We start from the raw sequence: 26393 nt of genomic DNA, 5'->3' as shown, positions 1-26393 counted from the left end.
CTTGTCGCATGAACCAGCTCCCTTTGGAAGTTATACCCTGTAAATTTTCATTTCGGGGCCTCCGACTGCATTGCCCAGTAATGGTGCTTGCAAAAGTGCAGGTTGAGTTCAATGACCATGGGTTGTGGTCAGGATGACCCAAGGGGTTGCGCAGAATTGTCTGAGTGCTGCCAGGTGGGATTAATTGGCCTGAGGTCTCATGGCTCTTAGCACAACAGGGGCCCCTGCAACATCCTGTGTTTCTTCAGGCATGTGGTACGGTGGATGAGGGATGCATCTCTTCTCCAATCAGTGCTGATCCTCTGGTACAGGGCTGTGTTGCCTTGTGATGTATTACAAGATGAGTGACCTAACGTCACAGGGATCGCAAGCTGCAAGCTGAGATGTGAAAAAACATAATTGGCAGTTCCAGATCATGTAAGCATAAAATAAAATTCTATTTTTAAAAAGGAAGGTCATGTCTATCACTTTGTATGTACTGAAAAATCGTAAGAACCTGATCGATTTTCACATGGTGTTTTCCTTGTCTAATTTCCAGTTAGTTGTTAGAGAGGTTTCTTTTATTCTAGGACATGTGAACTTCCTACAGTAGATGTTCAGAAACTTCCTAGAAGTTTCCTTCCTTCATTTATTGAAAACTGTCATTTATTTTGTCAGTATGATTTCTTAAATTATACTGACTTGATATGTTTCCTTTTTTGGAGTTATACTGTTCTTTTGAAGGGTCTTTATTATGGCCATGTGTAGGTATATTTAGGGTCACGAACAAGATGCTTCCTGTTTTGAAATGTGTTGGCAGTCACAACTTCCTTTCCTTATGCATCTCAACCAGAGGAGCTTGATAGAAATATTTCACTATCTCTAAGTACAATTTGTGGATTATTATAAGAAGGAATAGGTGTTATCCACGACATTTGTTCAGAAATATCTGAATTGCTTAAAAAAAAGTAAAATGGACATAAGGTTTGTCCTGCTGGTTCCATATGTTTTTATTCGATATATTAAGGTTTTTACAATTTATTAGGTATTCAGAATTATTTCTAAGAAACAGATATTTAGGTTTAACACTGATAGGACTATGAACAGGCAGTAATCCCTTTAATTTTTATTGTGCGACACATTGGGTTGCAATAAGCTCCTTTCAAGAAACAAGATGAATATTGATCATGCACAACTCATGATTTCTTAGCAATCTTACAATTGTAATGACATCAATATAAACCCACCCAGCTCCCTAAACTCAAACAGTAGGCAGCTGCTCACCCTGAGTTTTCTCCCGAATACGAGGACTTTGCCCTTAGTTTGCTCCTTTCTCAGTCGCCATTCAATGGAGTTGAGACCGTTCTCCATTGGCAGGGTGATATTGCGGCGTCCTATGGTGGGGCTCACTGTGCCAGCCAAGATGTGAGGCTCTGTGTGAAAGCTGATGCCCATTCCATTAGCGTGCATGACCCGCAGAGTGCCATTGTTGCACAGCTGGTAACTGTTCCTTACTTGATCTGAAAGGGACAAACGTCAAAGAGTACATCTCTTTTTTCTCTGGGTTTTCAGGGCAAACTGAGATGCTGCCTGCTTGCTAGGAACAATAATAATCTGTCAGCCAGATACTGTGACAATGTGAATGAGTCAAGGGGAAAAAGAAGTGAAAAACAGAAAGTTCTCTCTGTTCAAAAACTTAAGTCACGCCAAAAAAAAAGCAACTCGACCTGAAGCAAGTTTTACAAGGTGTGTTAAAATGTTACACCTTCTGTTTATTCCCAGACAGAAGCTTTTTTATTAGCTTGCTAAGTTGAATATTTATACATTTTGCAGATGCTGTCAACACTGCTGTTTTTTATATTATAAATATTGCCAGATGAGGTGATGCAAATGCACAACCTTGAAAATTGCGTGGCTTAAAGATTAGCAAATGATACTTTCATATTTATTTATTTTTTCCCTGTATCGTTTAAAATAGTCAAGGCATAGAGAAAACAGGAGGTAGCACTTGGAAATATAAATAAGCTCTCTATTTCATTTACACATGATAAATAAAACATAAATTATACAGAAACTGAACAAGAGCAGACTATAAACAAATTTTATAGCTTCCTATGTGTACTGCAGTATACTGTTGGAAACCAGAGTGTTTTTCAATCGTGAAAGCACTGTGCTTTTACATGGATGTTCTAGGCTAATCTAACTAATTGATCTTTTAAGTTACACAAAAGGGTAGGAAAAGCAGATTTAGTTGGCTCATAACAATAGTTTTATTTCCTGAAGCAAGTGCAGAATTCCCAAATAAGATAAAAATGACTTGCGGTTTAAGGAAGCCAAATAGCTTCTTCCCTATAGTAGCCTCCAGGGCAGATTTCCATATAAATCTTTAAACTTTTTATGCTTGGAGTTCCAATAAGTTCCAGACCCAGAGAACTCTGAATTTATTTTTCTGTCGCAACATCAAGTGAACGGGAGAGACATAATAACATCATAACTCTTCTTTCTTTCCCAAGCAACAAAATAAGCCTTGGGAGGAGGCAGTGTGTGAAACAAAATGGCCAACTACGCAAACAGATAACGGTAAAAATTAAAATGTACTGTTGGCCGATAATGCATTTGGTTCAGGTGACATTTCTCAGAGTAATATGCAGAGCATATTCCTCAGTGACAACTAAACAATGTAAAATGTCACAAATTTATTTTACCATCTGTGTGAGAGCCAAGTTTTTAGAAACTGCTGGAAGGAAACATCAGCATCTTTAGCACTGTGCTAGGGATGAACTAGGTTTTTGAGTTGGGATTTCTTGGTCTCAGATGCACACCATGTCCCAGAAGGTCTCTAAGACATGGCAGAAATGCTAAAATATTTAATTGAAGCAGCTGGGAAGCAGGATTCTGCACGTATTATATGCTTCTTACTTAACTTGAGGTTTTTATGTTTAAAACATTTGTCTAAAGATATTGAATATCTAACTAACGAAGGTGCTATCCCACATTGTATAATGTATGTATTGTATTGTTTTGTGGTTATGTACATAAATGAGGAAAGTCAATAAATAAAGTGAATTTTCTACAACACCCCTCCACTTCTGAAATGTGTTTGGTGGATAATGGACAAATTCACTTACTACTACTTAGTGTCTTACGTGTGTGTGTATCTATACTTGACTGGTCATGGAGCCCACAATCTGGACTTTTGTAAAGTGTTCCCAATTTCATTACCCTCCTTGCTCAAGTTATATGTGTTGCGACTGTTGCTGGGGTAGTGGCAATTGTGGCATGCTGCCAGTTTCACTGGCCCTGCTGTGGGGCACACACCCCTCATGCAGCACCCCTGAGTCCCCGATAAACTGAGCCATCTTGGGAAAATGGGGGTCACTGCCATGCACTTGAGGGACTGTCTCCTCACTGTCACTGTCACTGTGGAAGAGGGGGGTAAACAAGGTAGGCATTTGAGGGGTCCAGTGAAAATTCAGGGGTAGTGTGAAAATCCTATTCCTCACTGTTATTCACCATCTATTGTCTGTTATCTGATTTCTGCAATGAATCTACTGAACCTAAGTCATGGTAATAGGGTTTCACCACAACACAGCATTGACCGATACAAGCACAGGAATTTCATTGCACTCATAATGTCACTCTTGGGAGTTAGAAATATCACTCATAAGGACAGTCAATCCTTGGCATTCTGTATACACACTGTAAGAATATTTCAATTGTTTTCAACAGAAAATGTTTGGTTTATGCTTTACACAATCTAACCTTGAACCACAGTGTAGGAGGCCTCAACTGAGGAGAGATTTGTGATGACAGTGACGTCGTCATCCCGGTTGGAATTCTCAATGTCAATGTTGATGGATTTCTCCATCTCCCGATGCAGGCTAGTCACCAAGCCCGTAGGGTAGGTCACATTGGTCAAACGCCCTTCACTATCATACCTGTCAAAATAAGCCATTGATCAATAAAACCATTTAGAGAGTGAAATTCCATTTTCCCTTGTCCTTTAATACTGAGGAACTCTGCAAAATCTGACATGTTATTTATTTTAGCAAGACGACTAAAATGTAGTCATTTATCCATCAACATTCTCATCTGTCTTCGTAAAGAGTCTATTTTAATCACAGCTCTGAATAACTAATGTAAAACAAATCTGCATGTGAAAAAATGTGTACTAATTTTTAAAGTTTGTGTCCAAACAGGCATCCAGAAGATCTGTTTCCAGATCTTCAGGCTATAGAAAATAATTACTGATGTAGCCACAAGGCTTTTAAATGTATCTGCAAATATAAAGCCTCTCTCAAAAAATGACTGAACCTAATCCATGATGATGGTACCTGTTTCTGAAAAAATGTTAGTAAGGATAACTATAAAATGAATTTCAAAGTATTTTGTAGATGCCCTGTTTACAAAAGCTAGGTGGTACAATAACAAAAAACAATGTATATATTGAAATGTTAGACACTTAATACTTCATGTTGAGTAGATACGTTCAGCTCTGTGAAGATACGTTCAGCAGGAAGTTTTAACAATGTGTCTGACTCATCACATACTGTACTTTAGGTAAGGCAATGAAAGAGTGTGTCATTCACAAAAAGGGTCAATAGATGGCGATCATGTTCTGTATATAGGCTTGCTTTGTAAAATTAATTTCTGAAGCACATTACTTGGAGGGAGATAATGAACTCCTATAGCTGAAAAAAAATCATTTATAAATGCACTTCCTGTGTTTTGCCCAAAGGCTAACCTGCTCTAAAGCGGATAGCTACAGGTTTCCTCACAACCAGATTCCCTTGGCTGCTTAAAGAAAATGCATTCAGATAAAAAGCATGTAATTTAATCCCTTTAATCAAAGATCAGGCTTACCTTATTGTTAAAGACTTCTTACGTGTTAAAGCTCAATTTCTTTTTTTGTAGATGTTGAGATACTACAATAGGAAGACTGCTATCATTCTGAGTAGCATTTCATGTCATTGTCAGAATGGGTCAGAATGTATTGCACGTTGTAGCCTGTTAACTAATTTCTAAGACTTTTCATGAGCACCTTGCAGCTTGAGGGCTATGTGTGTGGTGAGGAATTGCTGATTAATTAGGGGATACTTACTCATAAAAGGTTGTCCATCCAGTTTCATCTGACTTGGTGGCGAGCAGCCCTGTGTTGCCAGCGTAGGTCATCAGAGCCTGCTCCATGCTGAGGGCTGACATCGACTTCAGACCTCCATTGGTGCCCACGGTGAAAGTCACTACCTGGTTTTCAGGCAGCAGTAGGAAACGGAGCAGGCCGCCGGCTTCGCGGCGGATTTTTAGCGTGTTGTTGCAGTTGTCCACCACAGTGCCGAGATCGTTATCAGGGCCATAGGAGAAGTTGTACAGGGCCTCTCCCGTGACAAGGCTCAGAGTGTAGAGGTGCAGGCCGTCCCTGTTGAAGACATACATCTCCTGCTCCCGTGAGGAGGCCACCTCGTAGTGACCGGCGGAGTTGAGGACGGGGCGGTTGCTCCGCACGGCTCGGATGCGGATGTTGCTGAGGTCGGCGATGTAGAGCGTGCCGTCCGGCGAGACGGCCAGGGACGAGGGCGCGTTGAGGGTAGCGTCGGTGGCGTAGCCGTCGTCGCCGGTGAAGCAGTTGCAGTTGACGTCATTCTTGCAGTCGCACTCCGACGCCGCCCCCGCCAGCAAGGAGATCTCCCCGTTGGTGGTGACCTGGCGCACGCGGTTGATCTTCTTCTCGTCCGTCTCCGTGATGTACAGCACGCCAGTGTGGGAGATGGCGATGGAGGTGGCAGATTCCAGGGCGGAGTGGATGGCCAGCTTACTCTGGGAGTAGTCTATGCCCGGGACCTGGCAGTGCATTGGCCTCCCTGCAATGATGCTCACCTGGTGATTTTCTGTGATGCGTAAGATGATGTTGTTCTCCAACACATACAGGGAGTTGTCCATGGGGTTAATAGCAAGGTCTGTGGGCCACTCCAAGCGAACCTAAAAAAATTAAACACAGACTCCATTACTGTGTCCAAAAGCACGTGCCTGACTGTCTTAGGGATCAATACAAAAATCTGTCCATTTTATTGCAGGAGCACAAACTAACTTAGTGAAACAAAAATCAGCTTTTGATACTGAATAAAAGGACAAATGCCGCTGTTCTTTAACATTCAGAGCTTTGAAGGGCTAAAGAGGACTATATAATGTAGTTATAGCTACTTTTCCTTTTTAGTAGTATTAAAGTATTATTAGTATATAGTAGTATTATAATGTGTTGTTGTTGTTACTTTATTGTGTTTTATCTTAGAATTAATTTCAGATTTGTAATGTTGAAAACTTGAGAAGGCATTCAAGACTGAAGTCATTTATAGGAAGCTGTGCACCACAGGCCCCCAAACCATGCTGTCTCTCTATTCAAATATCATAGGAACCGTGTAAATTACTTCTCAAATTACAGCAAAAAAAAAAAATACTAAGCACAAGCGATAAGATTAACAATAAAATATATTTTAATTGTTATTACGATGATGGATGGCATGACAGAACAGCAGTGTCACTGGATTCAACTGTAGCCTTGGGCACCTTCTGAATGTAGCTTGTACTGTATGTTCTACCTTAGCCATGTGCTTTTCCTCCAGTTTCCTCACACAACCCGGAGATATACTGGCTATGTTAACTGGCAGTTCTGAGCTGTCTGCCCCCCTTATGCATGTGTGAGTACACGTCTCTGTATGTGCCATGCAATGGGCTGTGATCCTGCCCTGTGTCCATTTTCTGCTGGGTTAGGCTCCAGCTCAAAGTCATCCTGTTCTGCACTAAGCAGTTACTGAGAATGGATGGATTATTATTGCTATTTAACTGAATTGTAGATCGAACAGTTTTTATATATGGTGTATATTGAGACAGTTGAGAATAGGACCGGGGATACGTTTGCTGGGAGTGAGATCATTTGAGTACAAGGAAACTCCTGCTATCAGCAAGTTGAATGCAAACTCCTCAGGCTGTGGATGTCTTGATATTTCTTCCTCACTAAAAAGAGAATTTAAGAATGTGACAAATTAAACACATGATACAGGGCATTAATACAAATCTGGAAATGGTGTGGTTGCTGTTAATATTTAAAGTTTGATGCTCCACTGCCCTTTAATATTAAAATTGGTGAGTAATGATCTAAAAAGGAGAATGTGGCAAATAAATTAATTTTAAGATTCCTGCCAAAGGAGTATATAAAATAGTCTATGTCATTTGTCTATAACTAGAGATGGTTGTTTGTTTTATGGTATCAAGAAATCTGGCAGTCCAGGGTTTTGCATTGAAAGCATGTATATGCAGTATGCACACTTTATAGTACAGTTTTCTTTGATTTGTTGTTGCTTGGACTATTGATGTATTTTCTAGTATCCTCTATCCTCCATTCATCAAATGCAAATGACAAATACTGTTACATAAAATCACAATTCCACGGCAGGATTAAAGTTCAGGCAGAGAAAACCTGTAAGGTAACTGGGGTAGCTTGATGATATTCAATCCCTACGAGGAAAATTATTTATCCAACGGTGGAAATAAACATTTGAATTGAGCAGCCAATATATTGCATTGGATTTGAGGATACAGCACAAAACATATTATTGACAATGTACCATGTTCATAAATTATTTAGCATGTATTGTTTTTACAGTACCTCACAATAGTGACTACTGTATATCAACATGGTGAAACAATTTACATAAATATACTTCACTTCCTTTTCCATTTATCCCCTCTAAAACAACAGTAACGTGCTAAGATTTAGCTTACAAATTGAAACATTTTTGAGCTTTAATACAGAGAAGAAGAATAAACTGATAAATACAGTACATTAATAATAATGAGATGAAAATTCAAGGTCACAATTCCCTAACATTTTCCTAATCCAAGGTCACTTACCTCATTAGAGGCATCTCTTTTGCTTTTTAAATGTTAAACAACAGGCATTTGTTTTGCTTCTACAAATAATACTAAAACCAGCAGTTTTTAATCAAGTAGACCATATGAATTTAAATTCGTAGTGCTAAGAGTCCTTGTTGAATTGGATTTGGATTCACAGACATCCAATATATGTGATATACTCCCTTTTTCTGACTGGTTTAGGATCCCTACTGAAGTGCATTAGAGGCTTAATATCACTCAAACTAAAGCATTCCTTTCACATTTAGACCCACGTGATAATTATTTAATTTCAAGTAAAAGCCAAAGGCACGGGCAAAGAGAAGGAATAAATAAGCAGAAGGAACAGAAAAGACAATATACATGTCAATGTTAAAGAGATATATTCAGATTTTATCTATGCATGTGGATTTAAGCTTTGTCTACATGGGATGTACTACAATGCAAGTATTAAACTGCATTTTTTACCAAGCAGTTAAGCTGCATTTCATTTCAATTTTGCAAAACATTCACTGCATTAGGCATGGCTTTTTGGATAATCCCGTTATACACATGATGCATAATAATGATATAAACCACTCAGTTAACTAATTAAATAGCTAATGTCCATTTTCCCTAGACTAGTGTCCATGAATGTGACAGGATTTTAATATATTTTTCAGAGTATGGATAATCTTCTTCACTTTAATATTTGGCTAATCAGGACAGCTGTAAACAGTAAAGCAATGTAACAATAGTGGAAAAATCATTGTCACTAACGTATGTGAATTTTGAATACAATGTTGACTCCCTCTAACATTTGGAGACTGGACAGTTCAGCATGAGAACATGGAATGCCAGGAATCATTTTATTCAATATAAAGAGTGTACATTGTGATTTCTCTCACTCTAGATGGTCATCATCTTTAAAGAAACAGCAATACTAACACCAGCCAAAATTGCTAATATATAATACATCAGTATGGATGAGTTGGTGACTGCAGTATGTGCTAGTGGACTGAAGGAATATGTATAATTCTAATACATGTGCTAATGAACCACAATGCACTTTATTTCCAATGTACAGGTCTGATAGACTTTCCAAATTAATTCCTTCACAGAAGATTAGATGGATTCACGGTCTAATTGGATTCAGCTCCCTACTGGCATACCCCACTGAATGCAACATTGGTAAAGAAACTGTGCACTCAGGCTTTTTATTCAAGATTTTTTCTGTTCTACTACAGCTTCAAAAGCAAGGTTATGAAGCAAAGAAATTAGGTAAGACCCTGAGTCTAATCTTCATTATCAAAATATAAAGTCACATTCTTGTTGCCTTTGTGGAACATAGGTACAGGAAACGTTTTTTTTTAGTTCAGCTCAATTAAATCATATATATATATAATTTCCACATCTTTTTACTGCAAATTTACTCTGAAATACTGAAACGATCATCGTCCAGGGCAATAAGAACAAGACAGATAGAAATGTTTGAGAACTGATTAACTTCTTTTTGGTTTTCAACATGTTTTTCTAGATCTACAAGTAATACAGTATGTGATAACATGTGAATGGTTGTTAGAAAACATGAAGAGCTAATAATCTACAATTAAAAAACACATCTCAAAAGCTTTATTATTAGGGATTATTAAGAAAAGAAGAAAAAAAAGAAATAACAAATACTTATTTGAAATGATCAACTCTCCTTCAGATCAAACCTGGAACATTCAAATTGAAGGACAAATATAAAGAAAAAAACTACCGCTATTATTGCTGGTATGTTTTTTTTTTTTAAATCTTTTAAACGGTAACAAAAAGACAGCAGGACTGTAAGGGAACAAATTAATTAAAATGGGAAAATGTTGAGTGAAATATGAAAAATATGTGCTGGTAATGAACCTCTCAGTAAAAGTTACCAGATTTCTAAGGAATCATAATTAACTTAATGTTCTTCCAAAATAAAAGTGGATTGAAACCTTGACACCCTACCTCGAATTTCTAATCCCTAAGGTAAATAAAAAAAGAGCAGCTATATACTCTGAACTAGAGCCCTGTAGCACTCATCAGGGATGCTTTATCTAGTCAAATTTTAATTTTGTATATCTAGGCATTCTTTAGTTTTAAAATCCCTAATCAGCCACATAGTATTTTTTGCAGCAGCTAAAGAAAATTGCGTTAATCAGTGTCCGCCTTTAACATGGCAGTAATTATTTTCATGCCGTCAAAAACATATTAACTCTTGATAGATCAGAGAGACCAGAAAGGAGAAAAAAGATGTTCAGATGGAAAGATATGATACTTACAAAGAACTATCCCCAGCTTTATCTATGTAAACACTTTCAGGCTGCATTCAAAGCAGGTACATTATGACATTAAGAGAGCAGAAAAAAAATGAATGGCAAAGAAAGATGTAAATAGGAGAGAAACAGCCCCATTAATTCACAGACATCAGTTTTAAACGTTTATAAGGCAACATGAATCAAACACCCTCTTTAGTACTTGTTGTTGCAGTGCTGAGATACCATCAGTAAATAAGGTGGAATACACAATGAATGGCTTTTAACACAGACAGGACATGCAGCATACTGCTGTGCATCAATTCTCAGAGCTGCATTCTATTCAAAATTCCCTCATTATTTCCTCATTTAGTAAGCACTTGTGTCTTGCTAAATAGCAAAGTCACACAAAGCCAATGTTCTTCCTGTCCCTTCTAATAATATCCACCTCTAATTTGTTTATTACATTTCTTGCACGATTGAATGGCATCTGTTAAGGGAGCAGACGAAGTCACAGGGGAATATGATACAGCACCAGAGCAGAGGCAACAGGAGGCAGAGGTTTTTAATCCACAGACCCGCCGCATATTGCCCACCTGGCTCACATCCATGCTGGAGTCACAGCTGAGAGGCCGAACTGCAGTCAAGTCATTGGACCCCAGGAGGGTGGAGATGATGCCATTCTGGTCTACCTTCCGGATCATTGTAGCATCAACAAAGTACATTAACCCATTCTTGTCCACTGCAATGCCTGGGTGTGGAAAAATAAGTAAACAGATTTATCATTTCAGTCAAAAAGACTTGTCCTTGAACTTAATCTCTGGTCTTTCTACATTTAATAATTCCCAATTTCTGTATAGAGGTAGCTACGTTTAGCTAGAGGAATATCTTTCTCCTAGAAGACCTATCTTGATATTCCTTCTACCTGTTTAAATAGGTTGTTTTTATTACCGAGCCATATTGTTGCGTTTGAGCCAAATTAAATTAAGGAAACTACCAAATTCCTACTATTACTATATTTAATCCTACTTATTTTGCTGTCACTTTCATAAAGTAAAAGTTGTGCTCTTAAAACGCAGGATAGATCAGACAAACGTTTTATTATAAAAAACTTAAGTTGTTTGCCAAGATCTGCAATCATTACATTGTTAGTGAAAGAAATGACAGAGTTAATGCATTCATTTATAACAGTGAGTAACTTATTTGACTTTAAAAAAAGTTCTTTACTTTTGATAAGGTGAAATTCCCAGTCTGAGATGGATGTGACAAAGTGACATTCTTGACAGTTTGGTGTCAAAACTCTATATCATTTTTCCAGGCCACGACATCACATCAGCAGGTTGCTAATTACCATTTTTCATCTGAAACGGAATCTTTGGAGGCTTAAAGTTCACAGTAAAAACATACGAAACAGTGTCATGTGAATTAGGCAGGCCTTTTTCCCTGAAGGATTTTGGGTAACTATATGAGAGTTTTGAAAGTAGTACAACTCTACTCCCTTGAGTTGACTTTACTTCTGGTATTATGCTTAAAATGAGTTTTAGTAGTCTAAACCTACCTGGTTTTGAACATGCTTTCACATAATTTACTTAATTTTTAGACATTATCATAATACTGTGAAACAAAATACTTTTAATAGGAAAATATTTCCATTCCACTTTTGAGGGTTATTAACCAATTCCATTCTACAGGTGTTATTTATACAGTATGTATATATGATGCTTTGTATCAGTCTTTAGACCACTTTTGTTTATTGATCCTTTGTATTTAAAGCAGAACATCAGGCAATGTAAGAAATTAGAGGACTTTTATTCATACTTAAAAAAAGTGACCTTGCTTAAGCAGTGATGACTTTATCGTGTTCAGTGCCATAAGGAAAGAATGAAAGAATGAGGGAGAGAGTGCATTATTGCTCTGTACAAGGGAAAAAAAGACAGTGAGTTTGCTAAGCTGTCACCCTGCAAATCGATTCTTGCTGTTACAGATGCTAAAAATCCTTTCATTTAGAAACAGAACTTCCTGCACAGACCAAACAGCTATTCCCTTGCGCAGCCTTTCTGAAGCACAAAGAAGAACTTTAATCCTGTGTAGAGCAAGGTAGCCTGATCCCCAGCTGAATCTGAATGACAATCTTTACAGGATTTGGCAGATTATCTACCTTATTGTTGGTGGAGAAAAGGAAAATCTACATAGATTTCTACCAAAAAAATCTGGTTGAAAACACCACTTTTTTAAAAAGAAACCCATTCATTCTCCTCGACAAAATAATGAAAAAGTGAAAGGGCTGAATGCTCTTTTTGCTAATATAAGTAACTGTAACCGATTCTTTAAACCATCTAGGTATTAATTGTATATTCTGAGGGTTGTTTCCTTTTCTTCTTCTTGAATTTGCCCATTTTGTGGAAGATAATAATCTTTATAGAGGAAAAATGCTGGAGGTGAAGTCACAAGGTTGACAAGACCTCAATTATTGCATCTGTAATTTTGATGAAAAGTGGCTTTAAGACCTTGACGTGGGAGGATGCACAGTGTAATCTGCAGATTGATAATACTCTAAAAGTAAGCAAAGAACATAATAATTATGTATGTGGATAACTGGAATCCAACCCCCCCTTCTTTAAAAAAACCCCATGTTAATTAAAAATATGAATTGAGGGGGTGTTATATCTTATCTTAAACAGGTGTTTGCTGAGAGATAACAAAAACCAGCCTGTGTTCTTCAGAGGTGTTTTCTATGCTCTTTTGGACACCTGTTTTTGCTCCACTCAAGGCCTGGCAGAGTACATTTGGAGATAAAGGGTGATGGATGCTGTGCTTAAGAGGCTATTAGCCCTGTAAAAGGCTAAAAGGTTATCCTTGGCCAAGTAAAAACCATTAGATCATCAGGAATAGCAACATTAAGCAATGAAAATTTACTAATAGAACAGTCTGCATGTGCTGCCTGAAAGAAGCACATTAATAAAAAAAAAGCAAGCTGGGCACGTTCATCAGACAAAAAGCATTAGGAGGGACAATCGGGATACCGAGTTAAAAACAAATGACATCTGAACATTTTCTTTTCAATTTTGAATTGCCAGTTATTGTTTATTATACAGTATCCCCATCCAATTTGGAATGGCGAAATGTGTGGTTATGTCATGATTCACAGCAACAACGCCAGTGCTCACATGTGGTACACCAAGAAACAGGCTCCTCCATTCGACTCACCCAGCCAGCTTTAGCTTCTGACCTTCTGTAAGCTTCAGAACAACATACAGCACGCTCAGGTCTGATTGGAAGAGCTGTTCGCCCCTGACAGATGTAAGCAAGAGTCTGCTGGTGCCCAGGGGTCAGAGGAGTGGCTGTTCCTTTAAGAACTGCTGAACCAATTGTGTCCTGTTATTCGGTGGATCCTAGTCAAAATCACATTGTGACATGATGCAAGTTTGAACCCCTATCTAAATCATAGAGTTTAACTGTGCTTTGAGTGGGTTCTGTTTCAGTTTCCTACTGGTTCTGAATGTCAATAAATGTTTTTATTGCTTATTATTGATACAAGACTAGAAAGTTTTGTGAAGACACACAGATTCAGGGCTGAGCACCACTTAGTTAATTTAAAAATATCCTGGTTTTTAGGCTCATGCTAGAAGCAGTTTTTGATTAAATGGTATTAGGACTTTAACATAACAGAACCCCTAATTATATCTCAGGATATGCGTTTAAGCGCTGAGTTCATGATGCAAGGTTTATATTAGAAAAAAAAAAGATTTTTATACTCCTCAGCTTTATAGCTTGGTTTTGCTCACAGGTTTACCACTGGATATCAACTCTTCACATTCTTCCTTGTAATTAAATTCCTGGTTTTACTTCATACCTGTGCCTTTTCTTTCCATACACCTACCCTTACAATGAAGCAAAAGGAAATTCTCTGTGAAATGAATGTAAGAATAGTTGTGCAATGAGCGTTCTACACTGATCCTGCCTTTATACATTGGCCCTAACCTTTGGTGCAGCTAAAATGCAAGTCTTCACAGTCCAGCTACAAAGAGAATGAATAGGTCTTTTTTTTACATTATATGAAGAAACCATGCGTGCTCCTATCATGGCTAGTGGGCTGTTAGATCTATTTTTCAGTAAAATAAATACTTAGCAGTAAAGGCTATGGATGAGAAGCATCCAAACAAACACAGTCCTTTTCTTGTGCATTTGTTCAGTGTGAAAGCCCATGGTAGACTGCTCAGCGACAAGACTATTGCCTCTCAAGTGCTCACCTCTTAGACTCTTAGATTTGCAAAGTTCAGCATTTTGATTCCATTTCATTGCAACAGGGAACAGAAATCCTGAACTACTCTTACAAAATGAAATTCTTCACTGGTGCCGATTCATATGACAAATACAACAGTAGGCTCTGGGGAAATGCTAGCAAACCAAACATATGAAGAGAGACTACCTTCACATATCTGAGTTTTGACAGATTTTTAGCTTAATTGCTGACACTATATTAAATAAGTTTTAAATTTCAGTCTCAATAATTCAAAATCTAGGTTTGTTTTTGTTGATCTTAACTGATTTTGTTTTCTCATATCAGAACAGAAGCCATCTCATCTGTTAAAACAAGGGAGACAAAGTCAAACACGCCAGCGTTGTCACTATTTTGAAGATGCAATTTTTGCAGATCCCTTCAAAAAACTTTCAGATCAGTGATAAACTGAGTGTTAAGCCTCCTACTGTTGCCTATAAGACACAATACAGTTTTGTGATTCTGAAATTTTCATCAATAATTGCTGGAGTTTAAAATTCAGTTGTAAGTCTTTCAACATATTACAAACAAAAGACATTTCTCTGATAAGAAATGTGAACATGTTTTGGGAAAAAAAAGATTCGCTAGCTTCAGTAATTGAAAATTAAATCACAGATGCCCCTTTGTAGCAGTTCCCTGCACCAAACGACATATGCACATATGTTTAAGAAATTACTCAGCTAATGTGGTAGTTCTTTACAGTATTGCAGAAGTGTAAAGAGTGAGACACTGATTTCTTGTCATCTTATTTAATTTTTGTTAACAAAAACAGCATGCACAGCTATCTAGTCTGCACTGCCTTGCTGGAATTCAATGCGTTTTTTTTGTAAGTGTCACTTAGGACAGCGGCTTGATGATTTCGGAATGCTCACCTCTTGGGCTCATGAGCGTGGCCTCCACCGCCTTGCCTCCATCTCCACATCGGGCCTCGTCGAAGGGGAGGCACTGCTCTCCTGTCCCTGCTACCACCTCCGAGTTCTCGGACAGCTGCTTGCTGCCCGTCAGGGACTTGATGCGGTAAATACGGCGGCTGTTGGTGTCTGAGATGTACAAGGCTCCCGAGACAGGGTCTACCGCCATGAAGTACTTGTGGGTCGGGTTGTTACTAGAAAATGTCACGATAAGCACAGTGCTTTAGAAATTTAAGAAATAAGACCTCCGATTTCACTTTCAAGCACATAACAATGACAACAAAATATTATTTTGCACGGCAGTTCTTTGTTAGGTCAGGAATCTAGTGCCTTCAGTCCATTCTGAGCTATGTGAGCTTCACGAGGACTGCAGGCTGCTGGCTTTGCCTCAGGCGACATCATGCCCCAGAGCAATCTGTCAATTGGATGTATATAGACACCCCGTCTGGCTTTATTGCATTAACATTGCAGAGTGGCAAAAATATTCGAAAGCATTTGGTATTTTCTTAGAGAGTTTACAATTCTAAGCTTTATAAAAGTATATTTTAAAATAATCGTAATTAGATTCTGCCAATTCTAAGCAGGCATGCGATGGAGTGTAGTCATGTGTAGTGCGATAAGGCACAAACTGTCTACATCCAACAGTGCAGACAAAGGGACCCTTTGTGCACTAATATAAACTAGGCAAACTTGATCCTTTTTGTCAAAGTGGGCTACTTAATCGCTTTATGAAAGGTTGTCAAGTATTTCATATCTTACCTGTGTCTAAAATCTTTGTTTCTTGAAAGAAAAAAAGAAAAAGCATTAGATGAGATAGACATAGGACTAAAGATTTTCATTTAAATGAATTAACACTACATCTAAAAATTCAATAAATGTAAAACAGGAAGTAATTTCTCTATTTGTTTCATTTCTGTGTGACAAAAATAAAAAACAGTTGTATTGAGGCAACTCTCAGGAAATGAAAAAAAAACAACAACAATACTGTACATAAAATGTGGAGTCAGAATTCTGAAAAATATTTTTAATTGTAACATGGTTTGATTGTGACTGCATTTTATCTTATTCCAACCCTGTTGAAACATTTCTAGAACATCTTTAAAATAAACTGACCAGCAGTGATATTCTGATACTGCCAAATAAGTCGATATATTTGAAAAAAATATAAACTCTTTTTTCTACAGATAACTACAGTCCAATGTGTCCAATGTCCAATGAGTTCCAATGCATTTCAAAATACAGTGAGATAAGTTACATCTTTCATTATGAAATAAAGAGAACATTGCACACTTCAGGATACCTAATTATAACCATACTGTATATCGTATATATTTTGACAAATGCTTCACTGCTTTCATCAAATGCCATCGGGGCAATTACACACCTAGCCACCAAGACATACACTGCATTCCCTAAGGCTCTGTGGTGAAAAGGGAAGATAAAGAGAAAGCCTGCATCACAGGGCTCCTTGGTGTGGGTGGTTTAGTCCTTCAATAGCCGTTCCTGCAGATTAGGTGTTCCAGGGACAAGCTGAGTTGTTGCAGTGGTTTACAAAATTGTAAAATCAATCGTGTTAACTAGCAGGGAGCCAGCTGAATGAAACAATGCTTGTTTGAAGTAAAAAAAACTCATGAGGCGGAGCTCCATATAAGTTGCACACTTGACAAAAAATCTGTAGATTGGCACTGGCAAGCACAACGCTTCTAAGAGTTTTAAGGAAAACACTAACATGAAGAGAAGGGAAAAAAATAGCCACAGGCCTCCTCAAGGTTAAAGCTTTTCATCTGCTTATCCACGAAAGACTAACACTGATTTATTTCAGCCACGGATTATCTCAGATCACTTTTAGAAGACAAACATATTTTGTGCTATGCCTGGATAATGAACAGAAGATTACGCATTTTGTAAAATTGAGGATATTGATTAGGTGTGTGCCAGTCTAATGCTCATAATGTGCGTGTGTTTATGAAGACCTATAAATACCTCTAAAGCCTATGCAACACTTAGGAAAATATCTGGAGGATTTTTCATCCATATTTATGAACTAGCTCATTTAGTTTAATGGAAAAAATGAAAGCTAATGAAAAGAAGAAATACTTGAAGAGCATTCAAGACACTTTCAGCTTGTTTGCTTATGAAATGTCTCCCTCATTTGCCTTCAGGTTTAAAATTTCATTCAATGTTGCAGCTGAGGAAGAATACTTCCTGCTGAGGAAGAACTGGGGGTAGATAGAACGCGACAAGGTGACTCATCCTATGGTGAACAGAGCCAAAATGCACCTTTACTATTTTATCCAACACACAGTCACAAGGGAGCCAGAGCCTATCGCAGCAAGCATGGGGCGCAAGGCAGGATACACCCTGTACAGGACACCAGTTCATCACAGGCCACACACAGACACAAATACACACACTCACACCACGACCACTGCTCCCAGAAGTCAATCAACCTCACAGTATGTCTTTAAAACTGTAGGAGGAAAATCAAAGCACCTGGAGGAAACCCACACAAACTCCAAGCAGTTAGTACCTTTGGTCCAGAATCGAACCCAGCACCCCAATGCTGCGCTAACTACTGTGCCACTGTACTGCCTTATTTTGAAACATGTTTAATAAATATATATTTTCAAAATTTAGAAATAAAAGTAGACAAATGGAAGGAATAATATATATCTTACCCATTTCTCTAATGATATCTGTAATGCACTCACAATTAAACCATTGTCTTATATACTGTAGTATTCTTCAGTCATTTCAAATTCTAATTAAATTAAAAATTAAGTGAGAATGTTAATTATTTGACTTGACTCTGTGTAAAGCACATTAGGATCCTTTAGGGATAAAAAAGCACTATATAAATTAATTATTACATATTTCACCATGAACAATTTAACACATTTTAATGTTTTTTAAAGCATTAGAATGGCAGATCTGAAGCACATTGATTAAAAAATCGTGTGCAAGTAACTGTATTTATGATCTTGTTATGCAATTCAGTACTCAGCTGGTAACTTCAGAAGCAAGAAACTGTTAGTGTTTTGAGATACTTTCCTGCAGTGGAATTCTTGGAGTCTCACCTGTTTTGCAAATTAGACTGAAACAAATTATGTAATTAATCGATTAATTATCATGCGAGTGCGATTTTTAGATCTTGCTTTCTAGTTGGACCTATTTTTACTCTTTTTGATTTATAACATTCGGTGTTCAACCAGAAGAGACTTCACAGAGAGCCCTCAAGATTTTCTTTGTACAGTGTATTGTGAAGTATTGATTTTTGTATGCCTTGTATTATGCTGTAATCCAACTCACTATATCTTGTTACACTGCATTACTTGTTTAAGATGATCTGTTGCTTAAAACTGTATTCCCCTCTACCATGTTGCATTGTATTGCCTCCTCCTCCTCCTCATCATCATCATCATAATAATAGCACTGGTAATGGGAACTCCCCTCCACCACCAATGTGCAGCATCCACCACCAGCATCCATTATGGCAATCATTTCACTGCAGATGGTTCAGTTGTTACCTGAGCTCCAGGATACTGGTGGTATTCATGGAAGGATACACCCTCCTGACAAAGTTGAGGTCCCCGACATAGAGGCTTCCATCAATGCCCACAGCGAGTGCCACAGGTGCCAGGAGCTTATTGCTGTCAGCTAAACCGTTACAGCTGGGACAGGTGATGCTGCGCCTTCTCCCATTTCCCATGACGCTGGTAATCACTGCTGGCTGCTGGGAGAGGAACAGGTTCTCTCCATTCCCTTTGTGGAGGATACCTGTTAGATATAATGAGCAGAACCTCCTGAAGACTTCGTCTAAATGTTAAGTCTTTCTATATTCTGCATTTTGTATATTCTGCATGCACAAGCTCATGTCTATCATACAGTTGAGTATGCTCTCAGTCTTGTTCTTCCAAGGATTTTTCCTATCAGTCATATGTTAACTAAAAGTTTCTAAAACACATCCTATTTGAATACAAGAATTAGAGAAAGGCCATTTAAGACTAAAATGTTATTGCAGTGGCTGTCAGGTCATCAGAGTATGGAAATTGTTTTGTAAAGACCAGATAGTGTAAAGCTGTAAGGAGTGTAACACAGATGCACTGTTTACTAGAAGTAGTCTATAAGAAAATAAGTTAATCAAAAAGTTTGGTTTCCTACAAAATGACTCACAACTAAAATTTCATACACAATCATTTTTTCTATGAATAATAATTTTACAAATTAAATTGACATGAATCTGAAAACAAGGTGTGTACATAAGATTTTCAACAAAATGACTCTTTCTATGAGTAACTATTCACAAATGCCGTATCCTTCAAAACAACTGAAAATGGAAAAACAGAACTCTTGTGAATGCAATCATTGTTTAATAGACTTATTCCATTATTTATGAACCACTTAAGTTTTCTATTTTTTCTTCAGATGTTGTACGGTGAAGGCATTACTTATAATGCTAGCAAAAACACGAAGGATGTGTTGACTGAACTTCAGAGGCTGTCACTAACTCCTCCCTGTGCTTCCTGAACAAAGTGTCTCTACAACATGCTGTCGCAAGCATAAACCCTGCACTTGTTAATCAAGTGCAATATCCTGTTAATTAAAACACGGATTAATTCAGAGAGGGAATGCAATCTGTGTATTGTGTCTTATATAAACACCTACCAAAACATACTATGGTGATGAGGAATATATAGTTTGCACAAATACAAATTTAGCATTTCACAATAGACTCTAATGATGATGATGGACAGGACAAAACTCAATCACGCTTGTGGAAGAGGTAAAATAAGTTGCTCTGTAAGAAGCCCAGATCTTTAGAATAATTACTTGTCTCTATGTTTTGAAAATCTCTGAGACATTGACAAAGTCAACCAAATGGATATCTTCCAGACTAATATTGAAACATCAAGAAGAGGATAGTTTACTATACTGTAGTTAAGTGCATATAAGTACTATAAGTACTATAGTGCAGTGCATTTAAGACTGAACAGAAGAGAACCGAGAATCACTCAGACCAAAAACCTTCTTAGTAACAAGGTAGATGGACCAGAGTCCAAGTTGTAACCTTTCCTATTATATTCTTTGAAATTCTTTTAATCTTACTGTTAAAGTTCCAAGTATATTGGAATTGAATGGTCATTGCCATGAAATGGTCTGCTACTGGTTAATTAAAGAGCAACATGAAGATAAAGATTTTAAGTTTTCGTTTAAAATCCTTTCGTTTTAAAATCTTACTGTTATATTGCGCCCTAATGTTATACTGTATCTGAATGACACTGTTACGAGTGATGTAATTTAGCACTCCAGAATGGGAATAGACTGAGGTTATTGTATGCTGTAAAATAACTGTAATGTGGAAATGACTTTGGCTCTTGATTGCTGTATCAGTGTTTGATAATGAGTTACTGACTAGGGTTATTACACATTTTTTATTTTTAATGAAACTTGAGAATGCACATTTTCTACTGCTGACTGAATCGTCTTGTCATCATAAAGTCTCCCAAAAGAGCAATGCAGGGTTATGATTCTTACTTGATAGAACCATTTATAATCTGCCAAATAACATGTATAAATGAGCAAGACTGCATAGTCATTTGTCATCAAATACTACGGAAACATGACATTAGGACATGGAACATACTGTAGATATAGATGTAGATGGCCAATAAAAAAGAGAAATTCAAATACAAATGCTTATGAAGCGCATCTGATTCATTTTCAGAATCTTAGACCTTATTCTAAATCTAATGGAAAAAAAATTGCTTTCACTTATATAGCGCTTTTTGGACACTCCCATCAAAAAGCTTTACAGGCAATGGGGACTCCCCTCCACCACCACCAATGTGCAACCCCCCCCTGGATGATGCGATTGCAGCCATAATGCGCCAGAACGCTCATCACACATCAGCTATCAGTGGAGAGGAGAATGGAGTAATGAAGCCAATTCATACATGGGAATTATTAGGAGGTCATGATTGGTAAGGGCCAATTGGAAACTCTTTTTGGGAAACATCCTGGGAATTTTATTGACCACAGAGTCAGGACCTCAGTTTTACGTCTCATCTGAAGGACGACACCTTTTTACAGTATAGTGTCACCATCATTATACTGGGGCATTAGGACCCACATAGACCACAGGGTGAGCGCCCCCTGCTGGCCCCACTTACACCTCTTCCAGCAGCAACCTTAGTTTTTCCCAGGAGTTTCAGTGGGTTGCCAATGGTGAGTTGCAGGGTGATGTGGCTGCTGGGAGTTTTTATGTTTTTGATGAGTACTCAATTTGTGAAACTTTAACATTCACAACACGATTTTCATTTAGGCAGATCTGGCATCTGTTCGTGACTGAAAGTGCTGAGTGTAATGGAATTTTACCATTTTTCACATTGAGAGTGTGGTGTTTATCCAGGGACCAGCCTCCAAGATTGGTGGGGTCCAGTTCATAGCCCTGGAGCAGGGTTGTCCTCTTCTCCCACAGAATCAGGCTGGGGCATGTCTCATATTCAAAGCCAACAGACACTAGAACAATGAAAAACAATAAATAAGAACACACACAATGGATGCCATTAAAAAGAAAGTTCCATAGTAAAAGCACAATTTACAGACCTTGTAAATCAGCTGAGGCTATTGCCAGGGTCTTTCAAGTGCAATGCAAGTACTGTATCATTACATTCCCCATCCTTTTAAACACTCATACAGTTTGTTCCCAGTACAAATGTGAATTAATTAGCAGCTCAAATTCTCTTTCTTCACCTCAGTTTATAATGATTTGAATTTCTATTTTGCCAACATCCATTAGTAGAAGTTGCACAATGTTAAAACACCTTATTATATTCCATTAATTAAACATTTAAATAATATAAAAGTCTTTAATTTAGTTGAGTGCTTTTTTGATCCCCACATTACTTTTTCCGATTCTAAATTTCAGAATTAAAGCTATAATGCTTGGGTTGTTGTAGTGTAATTAGCTAGATTAATGCAAGAGTTTTGCTACTGTTACATTATTATACATGTGGTGATTATCTTAAATGCTAATATTATGAAAGATGTATACGATATGGGGATTGCAAAAGGAATAATGCTAATAAAATATGATTGTAATTCAGGTCATGTTTTGCTACAGAGCAATTGGTAATGTTGGTTCTTTCAGTCACTTTTCACCTTCGCCTCTCATCTCTCACATTTAAGAATAACTATTAATAGGACTATAACACTGCTTTACAGGAATCATAATCTTTAATGTTTTGTAAAAAAATCCTTAACGCTTAGAAAATAATATCGGCAAAATACCGTTTAATTATTTTCAACTAATGGAAAATGAGAAAAGCTATTTAACCAATATTAGTAGGATGACACAAATGGAAAGAGTAGAAAAGAAGTGATGGATATTGGGATTCTTGGAATTCATATAGTCTGTGATAGTGAGTTACACTGCTGACATAGGAGTAAAATTATGTCACTGAAGGGTCATTATTTAATGACCCTTTAATGGGTCATTATTTAATGACCCTTTAAGGTCATTATTTAATGACATTATTTAATTGTAAAGATGGTGGTGAAAATTACCGACGGCTTCTGAAAGTCCATAGACCCTCTGACTGTAGGCATCAGTCTTGTCCCAGATGAAAGTATATGCCAAGTTTGGGGATGCGTGGAACCACTTCTGAAAGAGGTGACCTTCAACTGCCACCATCAGATGGACCTTAATGAGATTTAGAGGCACCACAGCCTGGGTCATGGTGATCTTTAGAAGAGATTTGTACCCAGTGGTGCGGGAGCTCAGATAGCACAAATTAAGGCTGGTGCCAGGGATTTCAATCTGCTCATGAAGGACCTTTAAAGAGAATATACGAAGAAGAGAGAAAGCCAACAATTACAACCAAAGTAGCTAGCCATAAAGTTATAAAGTTTTTTTTTTTTTCTGATGCATTCTTGGTGTGGTAAAGCCTCTTGCTCAAAGAGCAAGTGTTTATGGATGTTTATGGATGCCTGGTTTCACTCAGTAAGAGCTTCATCATCAGAGCAACATTTAATGAATTCCCTCCTGTCTTAATGAGTAATATATCTGCCCTCCCCCTGAGAAGAAAAAAGTCGAAAAACAGGGGGAAACATGAAGGTGCAGGAAGTCATGCCTTACCAGTTCTATTCATTTTTAAATGTAAGATCCTGATACGAAAAGACTAAGATTTACAGTATAATATGCACCTAATTTTCAAATTTCCTACATTTTTTGTAGAAAATAGATTGCTCTGAATTCATCATAATTAACATTTGACCTTCCGGGTAACTTGTAAAACAGGTTCTTTAAAATGGGATCATTCTTGCACTTCCTAATTCAGAGAACCAATTTGAAACTATACTATATGAAAAGTCATATATGAATTATTATCAGATCCTGTTTGAAAACCTTGCCTGAGTCTCAGGAATGATAGGCTTCTGTCCAGGCTGAGAGCTGAAGAAGGAGGAGAGGGGAGAGGCGATGACAATAGGATCAGGCCTGATAAAGCCACTCAGGTCACAGCTGGGGATGGTGTTCTCCTCAGTTTTCATCACCAGGGTGTCCATGGCATAGAAACTGTTCCAGGGCAGCCACACTGTGCGGTCCTGACTCATGAAGGGTGCCCGCTCAAAGTGGAGTGTCAGAGAGGCACCACCATTGGCAATCAAGTCAAACCTGTGAAAATGAAAGATAAGAAATGGATAATAAACCTAGTGTCCTAAAGGATTCAATTTTTCTCATTGTTATTACTAATATTTGCAATAGTAGCAATAATTGTAATCAAAGTCATGGTACTATTTTAAAAGCTGCTATGGTCACTGATATTGGATATCCATGCTTTTTTTATATCAAAAGTTATATATTAAAATTAAAATGTGAAGATACAGTACCTATTACTAACCATTTAAGAATTTTTAATATGTTAGGACATTTCCTTCAGTAATGAAACATTCATCCTATGTTGTTATTTTCAGTTTTACATGTCTGCAAATATTTTTCCTTGATCTTAATAATAAAGACAAAACTTACATGTCCGTGTACAATAAAATTCAAGAAAATTATTCTTTGTTCTTCAGATGGGTTATTATTACACTGTCAAGCAAGCTTTTAGTGTCTTGATGTGGCTAGATGGTAATTAAGTGCTGTTATGGATAGTTAATTTCATTAAGAAATTAGTGCATGATTGTGAAGCTTTTTACATCAGCCTTCAAACACTAATCTTTTCACTAAACCCAACAAGGAGAATTACACAAATGACAAGAATTACAAAATGATTCTTACAAATTAAAAAGTATCTCTAAACCAGAAGAAAATAGTGATATTTACTGCCATACTTAGATTTCTGTTTAGCCATGCAGTGATTTGAATACTGTTCTTGCTATTGCACGTCTGATAAAGAAAAATAAATCCATTGGCTGAAGTAGCTTAATGACATATCTCTGAAAGGATGACACAGAATATACTCTTTCCTACTTTCAAGAAATATAAAAGCCACTTACGTTCCATCCTGGCGAGTTAAAGTGTACCCATAATGAGGGTATTTCACAAAGGACACATTAACACCAACCAGTGGAGTGCCATCTGTGGTTAACACTTGCCCTCTGATCAAAGAGGCGAGACTGCAGAAAAAGATATTAAAAACACCAGTTAAAAAGAGAAAAAATGAACAATTTTTATCAGGAATTCTTTGAATTAGGATGCATGTCTAAATATGATTTTCTGCAACAAACAAATCTTGTGTTATTATAATGATACATTTATAAATTGACAGACATTATACTTCCTTGAGCTGTAGCAATTCTGGGCCATATACATTGTTCTATTTACATTTTCCTTCTCCCCCACTTGCCAAATCATTCGGATTTATAGATTTGCCTCGCCTTATTACGCTTTATTAGTTCTTGAGCTTTTTCTCCTCATTAGCATCAACTTTCATGATTTTCTTCTCCTTTGGGCATACATATCAGCTTTGGGTTTCAAAGTATTTAACATAAATTAAAGCTTTGAAATAAGCGAGATTAACCAAGTGTTATGCCTTTATAAAATAATTTAGAGATCAATTATGAAAATATATGTAAGATATATTGTATATTGTATATACTGTATGTTATATTCTGGCAAATGTACAGTACTGCATATTCTGGCATCCTCACTGCACTTTTTTCAAAGCACTGCCACTTGATCAACTTATACTTATGTGTGTCTCAAAATCATTTTTCAGTTGTGCAGGTAATTCCTGCTATGGCTGCATATTTCAAGATGGTTGCTGGCCAAGATTGTTCACTGAAGTATAACTGTATTAGAATAATATATGACATGAATGTCCCTACTCTTTTATACCATTTTGTAGCATACACTTTAAAGCTTGCTTCAACTATCCTTCTGTTTTTCCCCTTTAAAAAACTGTTTGAATATGAAAGGTTACGGGCAAGTTATTTGGAGTACCCATAGTTACAAGAGATAATTTTCCATGAAAAGAATGACTGAATGAGATCAACTTTTAAAATAGAAAAAAAAAAGAAAATTAAATTGGAAGGCTGTGACTGAGGTCAAATTGAAATCCAGAGAAAGTGCAGCATTACATACGACTCTCTATCAAAACTCTAACGTTAGTCATATTTTTCCAATAACCAGCCCCTGTTGGAGCTCAGATGTGAGTTACTTGAATTCAATAAAAGAAATGACTAAACAACATGCCATTGAGATGGGGACATTTCACAGATTGTGTTGCCTGTGACATACAGAGCAGAAAATGAAAGTACATGAGGCCCCAATCTAAGTGCACATTCTCCAATGGCAATGTGCATCAATACCTTGCATTAAAAGGGTTGTCTGCAGGGATGATGTGAGTACTGTCCCTGCCCACTAGCATCTTCACCCTGTCGTAGAATGACCTCACTTTCTGAGAAGGGGACTGGCTCTGCTGGATAATCTGCAGAGGGTCACGTGACCCACGGCACAGTGGGTTGGACTGGCAGGGGCTTTGTATACAGCAGTCTGGGTCCATGCAATCAATGAGACCATCTGGGAAGGCAAAGCACAAGTATGCAAGAAAAGTCAGATTA

General features: G+C 37.4%; 1 protein-coding gene across 13 annotated transcripts in view; it reads right to left on the bottom strand.

The window, feature by feature from the left end:
• Window positions 1-26393, bottom strand: part of LOC102695531 (teneurin-2) — an 822495-nt gene that overhangs the window by 10540 nt on the left and 785562 nt on the right. For all 13 annotated transcript variants that reach the window (XM_015349967.2, XM_015349971.2, XM_069196089.1 and 10 more), the window contains 12 exons: window positions 26142-26352; window positions 24828-24947; window positions 23742-24003; window positions 22896-23163; window positions 21705-21848; window positions 18857-19106; window positions 16089-16109; window positions 15291-15523; window positions 10736-10890; window positions 5081-5955; window positions 3742-3917; window positions 1264-1499 (listed from right to left, as the gene is read on the bottom strand). In XM_015349967.2, the coding sequence (XP_015205453.2) occupies window positions 1264-1499; window positions 3742-3917; window positions 5081-5955; window positions 10736-10890; window positions 15291-15523; window positions 16089-16109; window positions 18857-19106; window positions 21705-21848; window positions 22896-23163; window positions 23742-24003; window positions 24828-24947; window positions 26142-26352 (2951 nt within the window). The remainder of the gene's footprint in view (window positions 1-1263; window positions 1500-3741; window positions 3918-5080; window positions 5956-10735; window positions 10891-15290; window positions 15524-16088; window positions 16110-18856; window positions 19107-21704; window positions 21849-22895; window positions 23164-23741; window positions 24004-24827; window positions 24948-26141; window positions 26353-26393) is intronic.

This window comes from Lepisosteus oculatus, chromosome 11 (genome assembly GCF_040954835.1).
Source record: "Lepisosteus oculatus isolate fLepOcu1 chromosome 11, fLepOcu1.hap2, whole genome shotgun sequence".
NCBI lineage: Eukaryota > Metazoa > Chordata > Actinopteri > Semionotiformes > Lepisosteidae > Lepisosteus > Lepisosteus oculatus.
Note: the sequence above shows the minus strand (reverse complement) of the source record. Positions and strands in the feature narration are given on the sequence as shown.